Genomic DNA, 14,417 nt, shown 5'->3' on the forward strand with positions numbered 1-14,417 from the left:
CAGGTATTTACATTTTTCTATCTGGAATACGAGAATTATTTTGCACAGGCGGGTTTTACGGTGTAGATTGCGCACATCAAAATATTTGGAAGACATCCTTTGTCACTGGAAATGGTAAAATCAAATTGGAGAATGGTAAATTTGGGGGAGAATGATAAATTTGAGGCAGAAGGCTAGTTAATTCGAAAGAACTGTGCCCGTCTTTGGAGGGGAGGGGGGCGAGGATGAACATCCTGGAACTTGGAGCAATTGAATATACTAGCGAAAATATGGGAATATACTATTCTAATGAAAAACATAGAACTCTATGTTGTTACTGAGAAAGATTTTCAATTTTTAGTTGGTTTAATACTATTTTATAAATACTGAAATGGCTACTTTCCAAAATTATCATATACTGGCATCAATTACCCGCTACGATGGGTTAAATTAAGAAAAAATAGTAATATGTTCCGTTAGTTACTTACTTTTTACTATTACTAAAGCGCTCTTTGATGTCGGCCATTTTCGATGATTTTTATATATCCCTTTTCTCTTCTAATGTTGCGGAGTACGGCATCAGGAGTGTCACTGTTCATCTCAGTGATCCCGAAAACTATGAATTCGACTGATATTGGTCATTTCAATCATATATATATATACTTATATATCCCCTCCCCACGTTGTGGGGCTGAATTTGGATTTGAATGGCATCAGAAGTGTCACTGCTCATTTCAGCGACCACCAAAAATTATAGATTCGGCACTAGTATCCGTCATTTTCGATCATTTTAAAAAATATGTCTCTTCCTCTCCCTTAAGTTATACCGTCAAAATGATATGACAAAAAACATCTCAGGCCCGAATCTCATCTATGTTGACAATTTGATTCAAGATTTATTAAGTTGTACAGTAAGAGACACTTCTGGATGGTATACCAACGTGGAAATTTACGGCAGAAGTGTATCATCCAGAAGTGTCCCTTACTGTGTCGAAGTGATATGATAAAAACCACCCCAGAACTGAACCTCATCTATTAAGATAGGTTGGGTGGTTTAAGCGTGATAAAGTCACAAAGACATTCACTTTTATTTTTGTTATTTTTACGTCTCCCCCTCCATTTCCCTACGTTGCACCGTAAAAGTGAAATGACAAAAACATCCTAGACCTAAACCTTATCTATGTTGAAAGTTTGATCGAGATCGGTCGGGTGGTTCAAGAATTATTGTTTTATTTATTTTCTTATAATGTCCCCTCCTCCCCTAAGTTCTACTGTCAAAGTGAAATGATAAAAACACTCCAGGCCCGAACCTTATCAATGTTGAAAATTTGATCGAGATCGGTCGAGTGGTTCAAGGGGTTAACAGTCACAAACACAGTCACTTTCAATTTTATACTATAGATGATGTTATTGCGTTATTTCAAAAGAACATACCAAGAAAGTTATCAAAGAACTGTAACATGGCATAAAACAAAGAATATCTTAATTATAACATAGCATAAAACAAAGAATATTTTGAAGACTTTTTGAGAAAAAAAAAACAACTTACATACTTAATTTGCGTATGAATGTAATGTTACGAATGAAAGCACTTTGTATTATGTTTCCGAATGTGCATGTATTTTTGTACTTCCGTACTGATCTGTAAGACTGATAAATACAAAACTCAAAATAAAATAGACTCAATGTCATTAATGTCATTAAATGGATGTCTAGCTTATCAGCTAGACATCCATTTAATGACATTAATGACATTGAGTCTATTTTATTTTGAGTCTAGAAAGTAATGTAAGGAAACAAATAAAACTGGCACACACAAATTCAATACTGAAGCAAACGTAGCGAGCTTCTATTATTCGACTCAATCGGCATTCCGATTTGTTGGTGTATCTGTTTCATGATGACGTCCGTAAAAGTTATCAAATTTCGATGAGATTTTGTTATGTGCTTTCCTTCAGTCTTTCCAAGTAAGTCTGGTACTAGGGGTTACCCTCAATCAAGGAAAAAGGAGAAAAATCCACCCGATCTTGCAAATTGCCAGGGTACGAATTAAGGGAACAAGGGAGATTTACTTCCTCGATCATATTTTCAACCCTTCCTTCAAAGAAACTACTGAAGCAATTCTACCGGGGATACTCATTTTGCCCCCGAAAACAATGTTTAGTGATAAAAACTTCGAGTATATTGTCAGGTTCCACCGGCTCTTTCTCTTTCATCTAATCTTAATCTGCTAGCTATGTTCCAAAATGAACGATGGAAAGTGTTCGGTTTTGGCTTCTTCTAATGTTATACTCACAGCTACCACAATTTACACATTCTCTACCCTTGGTTTCACCATCGCTGAGATTAACTATTTTATTGTACTTATGGTTGTCACTAGTAATCCTATAGGTGAATTTCGATGACGACAATATACTATGTGTAACAAAGTTACGTATGGATTTGCACATGTTCTACATTATACATATTCGTTAAAGATACTTTCAATCCTATATTAAACACATTCGGAAAGTTTAGGGGCGGGTATACTTATCTCAAGTAATATATAGATAATTTAGTTATTATTAAGTTATTTGATTTAATAAATTGCTTATTTATTACAGTCGTCAGATAATCATGTTTATGTATGTGTGTTGGGATGGAGGGAAAGTGTATTTGTCTCATTTTGCATTATCCCGCCTTCAGACCTCTGTGTTTTGTTGGGTCTCATGTTATCTCTTCAATATCAATAACCTAATTCACACACTAAATTTACCCATTATACATCCGGAAAATTTTTCCTATAAACTTTGTAAAACTAGTACAATTTTGATAAAACAGCGTATTTCTTTAAGGTATCCACATTAGTTGAGGTTCAAATTGATCACGGATAAGCGAGTAAAAGAGGGTAATTTGCCCAAAGAACTAATATTCATGACACTGGTAAAAAATACTTACACTTGGATAAATTTCTAATTTCTCGTTTTACACTAAGTTGAGGATAAGGAATTGGATGGAACCATTTCTGAACATATAGGTCCATGGGGTCATGAGAAAAATTACTTGAAAGTTGAGATCTTTGAAGTACCGCTTACGCTAATGATGAAGTGTCCACGTCTGGATACATTTCTCATTGCGCTTTTTATACCAATTTGAGGACGCTGAGTCCAAAGGGACTATTTTAAAAAAGTATTTGTCTATGGCTTTACGAGAAAATGACCTTAAAGGAAAGCACTATCAAAGTTTCCTTATTTAAATAGCACGATTTAAAAATATTTTCCTCGATAACTCACCAAACTGAATCGTTTTTGAAACAAAACAGTGTATATCTTCTTTGAAGTTTCTCAATAACCCCAATTGCATGGTGTTAAAATCAGTCAAGAAGCAAGTTCAGTGATAATTTTCGCAACAATTGTTGAATTTTTATACAATGGTGCACATGTTTCTTGAGTTCGCATTATCCTCGATTCTATCACCGGCGGATCACTTATAACTATAGATGCACATCTGATCAATACGTACATCATTTTTTGGCAAGACATTAAACTGCAATCAACCATGTTGACTCTTTACCTACTTCTAGAATACGTACAATTATGCTCGAACGATCGCATTTTAAAAATTTACCGCAAGTCCTGCCTTGTACTTGAGCTGAAGTTTACTATCAAATACTATTTACGTCAAATCAATAATGAAACTTTTCCGAATTTGAAAATCTTTCTTCTTTTCTACTAATCTCATGTTGTTTATTATTGATGACATATAGAACTGTTTCAATTGTGTGATTACGCATCTATATTTCGGAAAATTTTAAATTTTTTAGGTCACTGGCTATATGGTTAATCAAGGATTCTTTGACATGAGTAATGTGATGTAAAATGTTGAGTATTCATCTTTCTCAAAATTTTAATTCAGATAAATCTCGTTCTTATTTTTTTCCCGAAGAAATGGCTATACTTGTCAGGGAAAAGTTGAACATTTTGTTTCATATATAGGTTTATATAGTATTGTTTGCTATTTTATAAGAGATTTGACGGAATTCCCAATTTTTGCCATCAAAAATTAAACAAGAGTAATTAGTTTTCGTTACAATTTAGACATTACTTCTTTTAGTCTTTTTTTTTTTCAGCTTTTTCTTTTTTCGTTTGGTAGTTGCTTTGGAGTCAACTAAAATGTACGTACATATCGACCTCTTGAGCTTTCTAGGCCAGGAGGCCATGGGAAAAATCGTTTATTGCACAGTTAAGTAAATAATTAGTAGATAAATTAACAACAGGCACCATGAAAATACTGAATACCTCTAATACGCTATTTTCATATTTCTTACGGGTAAAGCAACATTCATAGACGACATAATTATTACTCGTAACTTGAAATGCAGAACAAAGCTATTACTCGCTACTGACACTTAACTTGCTTTTACTACTTAGCATCAGATTTACCTTACTATTAACTGATATATTAATAACTGCACTACATTGAAAACGAAACGGCAATGGGGAATTTTTCTTCTCTCCCCTGTCATCTCTAACAGCAAACGAAATCATAACACCCCCTGCCTGTCTCATCAGACCAGAGCGACCTAGAGTGCCATCGGGCTCCGGAATGTTGTCATGTTTGATCCATAGCCATTAATAAGCCTTATATTAATGGTCGGACGCAAACAAAATGCAAAATATAATACATGACAAAAAGATCTGTCACACATCCATTTTCATCTGGACCTGAGATGGGATCAACTTATGTGTCAAATGCGGTTGCTCCTGAAGGTTTTCTCGACTTTGTGAAAGTGATGTAGTACAATGAACTGAGACACGCCGAGCTTATTTGACAATCGCCGTGTGCTGGTGACTGAATTTGCCTCAACAGCATGTAATGTGACCTCAGAATCTGTTATCCTGGCGCGGCCGGACATTGGCTGATCTTCGATATTTTTATAATCTGCACGAAATTTCTAGAACCAACGAGTAGATATGATTTACTTCACCTTCCCCTTTCGCGCGGCAAATGTTTTGGATTGTTGCCGTAGTGTTACGTCCGAGTTCGAACTTCTATAATAACAGTTCAAGTATCAGACGTTGTTGAGCATTTATTGTAACTGCTACTAAAAACTGATTGAAGACACTGACGGAGTTGCAGTCTCTGTGTTAAGTAGTCCGCTTAGCGCGCTACCTCTTGGACCAGTTTGACGTTGTACTTACGATTGATCATGGCGGGTACACGTGCCTGTTGTTTTGGTTGTGGAAATACTGCATGACTTATGACTCACCTTTGTATAATGAAGTCACATTTTAAAACCGTCATTAATTATTACTATAATTTTTCAATACCTAATCTCTTATGCTTCATAACAAATCTTTTTATTAACTTATTAACTACGATTATTATTTTAATTCTGATCAGATTCATTATAAATAAACAAGATTTGTTTACTTTTCAACTTTCGTCCCTTTTTCTAATTCCTTTCTCCCTATTTCATGTTGTAATTTTAGACTTAGTTAATAGCCATTATTGCATTCTTACCTGCTGCGGAGATGTTACTGGCTCAAATTCGTAGCAATCTAACACCTCTTTCTTTATCTTTAGGTGGGAATTATTACCATTTTCGAACAACTGTTCCAAGCTAAGTGTCATTCTGTGCCACAAATTATGAGATTTTCCTAAGTACTTCATTAAGCACCTGAAAGGAAAAGAATAAATAAGAATAATCATAATCATAACTTTATTTCAGCAATATATATATATATATATATATATATATATATATATATATATAAAATAGGAAAGACAAGATTGATCATAATACAAAGAACTGTTAAAATAAACCATGTAACAGAAATTCTTTGTACTTTACACTATTTCTAATATTTCTGAATCTCTTACAGAAATATGAAAATTACAATTCAAAAGAAAAATGATAAAGGTGATCAGAAAACGAACGCGAACAATGCGGAACTTGAAAAATGTTTCTGCAACTTGAAACTTGAACACACTATTGGTTTTTTTGTATTTTTTTTTTTAATGAATGAAAATAATAATAAACTTCCGTAACTAATCAATCAAATTCCGTATTCAATAAGAAAACTCAATGGGATAAATTCCTCATTATCAAACACTGGTGGCAGATAGTAGAAACACAGACATGCAGAAGATATGTATTTTGTTTCTCTACGATTGAAACTAGAAATATTACATACATCCTGCTAGTATTAGCATTGTTTCTGCTACTGTGGATGTTTAAATACGATCTAGACACGACGATAATGGACAATATGAGGGAAAAAAAGATGAAATGTATACAATAATTTATCATATGAAGCGATTACTTATATTACATAAAGCACTAGATAATCAAAATACATACCGTTTGATAGGAATCTGTGGCACACACTGACACAATGCTTCAATAAATGTATTCAGTGCACTTGGATGACAATCCTTTTGAATAACGTGAGCTCCACTACATAAGAATGGAACTATTTCTCCTACAAGAGCCTAAATAAAATACAGAAATTTATATATAACTTTTTTGTATCAAAAACAAATACACATGTTGAGCTTTAAGAAAGTGAGCTGAATCTTTCTAGAAGGGGTAAACTGAGAAGATGTTTCTTGACTACTGAGATACGTATATACCAATCATATCCAACAGAATGCTCTGTGACGTCACTGTTTGCTTCTCGTCTTCTCAGAGAGGGAGGAGATATCACGTATCTTGACATTGTTAAAATGCAGTGTGACAAGTAAATATGAAAGTGTAGTCGATGATTTTGCAAGCATACTCTCGTAGATTTATGACTACGCGTACACTGCCACCCTTGCTCTCCTACATCCCCTTGACCAGTTGGAAACGACTAGTATACACAGTTTCTATCGTTAAGTTCAGTATAGAAATCACAGAGACTACAATGTGTATAATAGAGCCAATTGACCTTGGACATCGTGTATTTGATACGTCTGGTAATGCAAGTCACTGATTGGCCGGATATGCACACGTTCACTGACCTCCATAATCTATATGCCTCTGTTGATGCCTTGTTTAACTACAGAACGCTAATATCTATTTATAGAAACTATAGCACATATTCATAAGAAAAGTGGTTCATCTGGTGCCTCTGTGTGTTTACTGCTTTATTTATATTTCTTTTCCTCAGCACTATTTTTGTTCCTGATTACCGGATCCTTATTTTTACATTTCCTCACTCACTGACAAACTACATAAGCCAAAATAAATATTCAATCATCTTAGTGCCAACATTCACAAAATTTGCGAAGTGTTAAACTTATGAGTAGAATTAATGTTTACAACAACCAAAAATTAATTGAGGTACAATCATATGGAACATAAATTAAAGAAATATTGTAGAATTCCGCATAAATTATTACTGTAAATATTGTTTTTGTAAAAACAGTGAACTATGGGAAATACAGGTACAAGAATTAAGGACAGTCAAAAATTGAAATTAAGTCGCTGAATACTTTCCACTAATTGTTCTTTACAGGAAACAGAACATACAATACGAGATGTAAAAGTATGGATCCTGTAATACAGTAATAAAAATTGTGCTAATGACGTTCCAGAGACAAAAGAAATATTGAAGTAATAAACAAGAAAGCACAAGGTAGCCACTCCACCCCTTCTTTTCTTTTCTTTCTTTCTTTCTATATTTGTTTACAGAATGCTAGGTTTAAGTTGATACTAATGTCCTTTTTAGTTCCTTTCTTCATTCATAAGAATGAACGAGACATTAGCAACTTTAAAGAAAAGACGAAACAGAGACACGAATATCAACATGTTTGCCTCTTATTAAGAAGGCAACCTAACATTTACCAGCAACATAGGAAAAAGGTCGGCCTACTATTAATGGTACAGAATTATTTCCTTTACATGGTTGCTTCCTATATACTTGGACGGAAAATAAGAAGTTTGATCTTAAAATCTTAAAGATTCAAATTTAAGTTATCTGGATGGCTGCAAAAAAACATCATCTCAGTTCTTTGGAAAATGTTTGGTATCTTATTCTATTAAGCTTTACTAGCACAAAAACATCTGAACATACGTAAAAGCTGACTTCCTTTTAACTTGATAACCAAAGCTCCTCCGTGGCTAAGCGGTTAGCGTACGCGCCTTTGACATGGGAGACCCGGATTCGATACCCGGCAGGAGCTCAAGTGGTTCAGATTCCACGTTAATCAGTAGATCCCGTCTCATATAGCCTCGCTGCTGAAAGGGACGTTAAACTCAAAATCAACTCAACTCAACCCAACTCAACTTGATGACCACTGTTGCCCTTTAATTACTAAAGAATACTGTCGAGTTAACTTCGTGCTTTTTTGAACACAGAAACACTACTTAAACATCAACAATACCCAAACCAGTTAAAACAAATTATTTTATATAGTTTTTACAATACTAACATCATATAATAGTTAACTTGTGGTATCTTCAATATAGTAAACGAGAAGTTCTATTTGCTAAGGAACTATACAGATGAAGAACTTCGATCATTTATTAAATACAGTGTTAAATTTTAATTAAGCTATAAATAACCTCAAAAAGTTCACGAACTGTTTATAACATACAAACCGAAATACATATTCACATTTAACAATAAAATTACAATAATAATAATAATATATATAAAACAAAAAACACGACAAACTTCAGTTTTGTTTGTGCTTACGTCCCGACTACACATTAAGCAATTAAATTCAGTTGTATTTGTACTTTTCTTCCTTTTTCCTATTTTAGAAAGTAATACATATCTATACTTACGTGCTTTTGTTTATCACTAAGAATTTTCCATATTCTTGGAAAAAAATCTAACCACACTTGTTCCGCCAATTTTGTATCCATGTGACATAACTGAGCCGCAGCAAACAGAAAGTGGAAAGTCTTAACTTCTCGTACGTTTTCTATAAACTTTGCCTGTCGGGTTACCAGTTGCTGTAATGCTGTTCGTTGGTCAGGGACTTCCCTTTTTGGTGGATCCGATGATACTGATGACAGTTCGATGTCAATTTCATCCTACGATTATAACGAGAGAAAAAATAAATAAATAAAAAATAAGAGGACTTAAACGAACTTGTAAGATGATATACTATTTAAATTATATATTTGGGATTTCCGATACAAGACCGATATACAAACGCAACTAGGAGACAGTCCGCATAACGCCTGTTTACAATAGATTTCTACGCACATTACATTGCTAATCCCGGTGGTTTTTTGGCAGAAGTTCTATAGATTTTAATGCCTCATGCCAAGGTTGCCTGAAAGAGTATTTGAAATCTTCACATGTGTTGCCTCTCTCAGGGGGTAGAGACTTCTATGGTTGTATGTCTTCCTTCATTATATAAATGGCCATTCAGTTAACATATAAAACACGAGTAAAATTTTTATTATCAGAATTACAGTAAATTCAAAATGGAATGAAATGAAATCTTTAAGTTTTACGCCCCACACTTATGCCGGTTAGGCTAAAGGAGGCGATGAGAAATTAATGAAATGGTGAAATGAAGAAAGTAGGAGGAAACTGGAGAATCCCCGAGAAAAAAACACGCACACGGTGCTTGTCCACCACAAAATTCACTTGGTGCGACCTGGGATTGAACCAAGAACCCCATGCACCAGAGGCAAGTGCTCTACCACTGGGCCATTGCGGCTGCCCTACAGTAATGAATAGTCTTACTAGTAAATTCAAATATCATTATTACATGAAATTATTTCCTTACTGAATTATAATACTTCTTAAAAGAGGGAAAAGGAGAGTCAATTTTTCAATTTAAAATTCTCATTCAAAAGCGTACAAGAACTTATGCACTCTCGAAACTTTCGGTTTCTTTGAATCCCAGTAAACGGACTCTTTCTCCCTCAACATACTGAAATCTAATATTTCACCAATGCATCTGTTTAATTGTCAGAAACAGACAGAGATTTAAATTAGTTCGTAATCTTTTAATCACCATGGTTCACACTGAAATCCTGATATTGATTACCCTGACTTTCCTCGAATTTTCATGATTAAGTAAGTACATTTTCCCGGATTTGAGACATCGTGAACATTACCATTTATGGTTAGATTTAAAAAAAAAAAAAAAAAATACTTTTTTTTTTTTAAAATTAAATCGGCCTCTATTATTGCAACAGCCGTCGAACGGCCTGCTTTCTTATTACTATTAATATTATTAAATGCAGTATATGCTTACTTTGTTAGTGAAAATGCTTAGTGTAAGTCACACTTTCTGTTTGACTGTCTGGAATATAATAAAACATTAGTAACAAATAATAATACACTGACGTAATATCTCGGCATTTTGAATATACTATAACATAGCCTATCTCTTAGATTATCTACAATCAACAAATCTAACTTATTTTCTTCTGTAGTACCTCAAGTTTTTATTTAATTTGTTCTTCTCCCAAAGTTCACAATTTTAACTTCTTTTGGTGCTTCTCAAGCTTCTTTCTCTCTAAAGATTCTTTTTATCATCATCATCTTGAATCTGCACTGATTTTTTTTAGTGTTCATATCTTCTGTGAACAATTGTAATGCTTGTTAACACTGCTTGAGTAATATGAATTTTCTGAATACTTTCCTGAAATCTGATCGCATTTTTTCTGACTCTTCCGTGAAATATAGCAATTTTCTAGACACGGTATATTCTGAAGAATTTCCTTGACTGATTTTAGTTTCCCTGATTTTCAAGGTGTGTGAATCCTACTGAAACAACGAATTCACCACTTTGCATGATACACTCTAGTTAGTTGAGAAATAGTTTCCTCGTCAAGTGCAAGATTCTCAATCTATTTCTGGCATTGTCATTTCTTTCTGACACACTTACCTCTTTGTCGTGTGTTTCTAATGATGTATCGACGTCAGGCGGCTCTTCTTTTGTATTACTAAATATGACAAAATTAGCCTTTTCTGTTGGATCTGCTAGATTAATTACCGAACATACACCGGGCAGAAGGTTAGTAATGGACGAACTTTGAATCGGTGTAGCTACAAAAAGACAAAGAAAATATTAAGTTGTAGTTTTTTAATATTAATGGTAGTAATCGTCTAAATTTTGGACATTCATTTGCATCTATACATTTTACGGCAGAAAAATATTTATACATTATCCAAATTTGAGAGCTAATATCGAATGATAATACCTACTTTTCGTAAAATCAACAGTTTATAAATTCGAAATGACGCAAACTAAGTACATGACAAATTAGGATGAACTGTAATTCTGCATTTTATTCATGATAATAACGGAAATACTTAACATTTTGTAAATTTTTTGCTCTTTTCCACAATATGATATAAATTGAGAACATATTGCTAATTTGGAACAAATCTCCAACTACAGGGTTTGTATGATAAGTAATGAGACCAGGTCTGGAAACATTGTTTTATTGATCTGATCTGTACAGGGACTTAAAAGCTTTCGAAGTACTCTCCTCTTGCGTCGATGCACTTCTGCAATCGATGTTTCCACGCTGCAAACGCCCCCTGGAAGTCAGCAGCCGGCATGTCCTTTAGAAATGTGGTCACGGCTGCTTGGATGGCTGTGACGTCTGCAAAACGGGTTCCTTTCAAGCGTGGCTTCAGCTTCGGGAAGAGGAAGAAGTCGGCCGGGCTCACATCTGGGCTGTAGGGTGGTTGTGGAAGGACTTCCACCCCAATCCGGGTCAAAAAGGAGGTCACTAAGAAGGCGGTGTGGGCAGGGGCATTGTCGTGATGCAACTTCCACCGGCTAGCGATCGCCGGTCTTTTCCGCTTGACGCTCCTGTGCAGTCTCTCAAGGACTTGTTTGTAGAAGGCGGCGTTGACGGCTTGTCCTTGGGGTACAAACTCCTTGTGGACCACCCCCACATTGTCAAAAAAAACAATCAACATTGTTTTCACCTTTGACTTCGACATTCTGGCCTTCTTGGGGCGCGGGGACGCAGGAGTGTGCCACTCCGCGCTTTGACGTTTCGTTTCAGGGTCGTACTGGAACACCCACGACTCGTCACCTGTTATGACGTCATCTTCAAAGTTAGGGTCACTGTTCATGAGGTTCAACAGTTCCTGACAACAATCAACACGTCGTTGCTTTTGTTCGTCAGTCAACACTCGCGGCACCAGTTTCGCACAGATTTTTCTCATTCCCAATTGTTCCGTCACAATCTTGTGCACTGTTGTGTGGTTCATATCGAGTTCATCAGCAATCAATCTCAACGATAATCGACGGTCTGAGTTCAGGAGATCCCTCACTTTTGCCACAGTTTCGTCCGTAGTCACTGTTGTCGGGCGTCCAGCCCTCTCCAGATCCTCAACGCTTTCCCGGCCGTTCCGGAACGCACTGTGCCAACGAAACACCTGGGCTTTGGATAGGGCTTCCTCTTTGTAGGCCTCCGTGATGAGAGAAAGCGTCTGAGTAGCCGTTTTCCCCAGGCGAACGCAAAATTTGATCGCATAACGCTGTTCGATGGAACCCTCCATGTTTGTTGATTTTCCGCCGTGACAAGAATGTTCACAAGGGCTTTGTCCAAGGCTTGTCCGCGCTCCACTAAGGCTCGGAGCCAACTGACGCGCGGTGCGTTGCTTTGCTCGGACCCCCCCCTACATCCTCCATCACCGACAAACCCGCTCCAGCGACACGCGCGCCGCGGCGCGGCGAGTCTCATTACTTATCATACAGACCTTGTATATCTCTTAACTGCCTGATCTCTGAATGCGATAGTGTTAACAAAGACTGTTACCTACACACAGCAAGATATCTGTTCTTCTCTCATACTAATTTTCTTCTCTCCTTTGTGTACTCCAACAACAGATCATTCGAGGATTGAATGTTATGTGTTTCTATTTAACACCTTCAGTGCATTGATTAGTACATAATTACAGACGTAGAAAAAAAAACTAATGTGAATCATGTAAATTTTAATTACTTATTTAGTTATTTTTTATATCTCTCCCTTCGGAAACTGAACTAAAACTCTGACACGTCATAAAATTTCTTTTAGTATTTCAGAACAAAATTTAAATATGTTTGCTATCTATCTTATCAAAATATTTCACTAAAACGCAATCTAATCACTTCAGTACTTTTCCAACAATAGAAACATATGTTTTATCGAAGTAAGCAAATTTCGCATTTTGGTAAGCAAACGCCATTGGTTTCATTTAACTTTAATGGACAAAACTGAATTCTTTAACATCGTCAATTTTCCTTTTTACATTACTTACTTTGAACTGCTGTAACTATGAGAAGCTCAATACATTGTTTGATCCAGTAGTGCGGTCCCATCGCTTCCCAATTCTGGGAACAGATGATGTAGAGAAGCCGATCGTGAAGCCGCCTTTTCATGCTACTGTCAAATACTTCGAAGAACTTCGTTCTGATATGAGGCTGAACACATCGAAGGCCAGCCAAAAATGCAGGTTCTAATTTAGAAGTGAGTTCAGAGCCTTTCAGTGATTCATCTCTTCAAAGAAAGAAAAAAAAATCATAGGATAAGATTATACATTCATATAGTTATTATACAAGAACTAATGATTGAAAATAAAGGAATATTACAATACTACGTTCGACTAACATTGCAATCTACTTGTTACTACCAGATATACTGGGTGTCTCTTAAATGAAAATGTAAGGATGCCGTTTACCTGCGTCTGGGCGAAGAAGAGGATGGGAGGCACACAAATTTTGTAAGAATATGGTGAATGGGGGCATGTTTGAAATGGGGGTTGGCCATCGGCACGTTAGCATAACAGACAGTAAATTTCATTCACTTATGCTGTGAATCCAGGTAAATGACATTTAACATTGGGCGCATAAAAAGTGTACAACCCAAACGGCTCATCCTATTTAAAAAAAAAGAAATCCTTCACTTTCGATTGACAACATCATACTTGGAGACGGTTTCCCCTCTTGCATTTTGTTGTAGCTCTGATAATAACAGAGAATATGTCAGGGGACTGTTGAGACACCCTGTATAAAAACAAGAATTTTAGGAATGATTTAAAAAATGGATCAAAAGACTACGAACTTGGCCAATAATTAGTTTTTAGATCAGGGCTACAAAAATTCTGAACGACCTTTAAATCGATTTTTTTTCTTGGTATTTTTTACGGAATAAGCATATCATACTGAGTTACGTGAGAGTTTGGGTTTGGCTACACTATATGTAGTTCTCCAGATATAACGCTTACAAGAAAATTTTTGCGTGAAATACAGTATATTGGATCTTTTGATCCAATAAGACTTTTTAACTTACTTTATTGAAACTTTCAACAACTATACACATTAAATTGAACAACTAATACAGATACATTTACTTAAAGAGTGAAACTGAGGCATTTATAATCAAATTATTAAAAAACAAAATAGTTAATAATAGCTAATTTAGATTTCATGCAATATTAAATTCTGCTCGAAAACACATTTGACAAATTCAACTCCAAGTGCTGCATTTAATTTTT

The 14,417-nt window shown here is 35.4% G+C and overlaps 1 protein-coding gene across 4 annotated transcripts in view; it reads right to left on the reverse strand.

The window, feature by feature from the left end:
* The window catches only part of Nipped-A (Transcription-associated protein Nipped-A), a 207,852-nt gene that overhangs the window by 57,342 nt on the left and 136,093 nt on the right, over positions 1-14,417 (reverse strand). For all 4 annotated transcript variants that reach the window (XM_081739846.1, XM_081739844.1, XM_081739845.1 and 1 more), the window contains exons 40-44: positions 13,182-13,420; positions 10,804-10,964; positions 8,735-8,986; positions 6,323-6,453; positions 5,482-5,638 (exon numbers count right to left, since the gene is read on the reverse strand). In XM_081739846.1, the coding sequence (XP_081595972.1) occupies positions 5,482-5,638; positions 6,323-6,453; positions 8,735-8,986; positions 10,804-10,964; positions 13,182-13,420 (940 nt within the window). The remainder of the gene's footprint in view (positions 1-5,481; positions 5,639-6,322; positions 6,454-8,734; positions 8,987-10,803; positions 10,965-13,181; positions 13,421-14,417) is intronic.

The sequence above is a fragment of the Thermobia domestica genome, chromosome 15 (genome assembly GCF_964235325.1).
Source record: "Thermobia domestica chromosome 15, izTheDome1.hap1.1, whole genome shotgun sequence".
Classification (NCBI taxonomy): Eukaryota; Metazoa; Arthropoda; class Insecta; order Zygentoma; family Lepismatidae; genus Thermobia; species Thermobia domestica.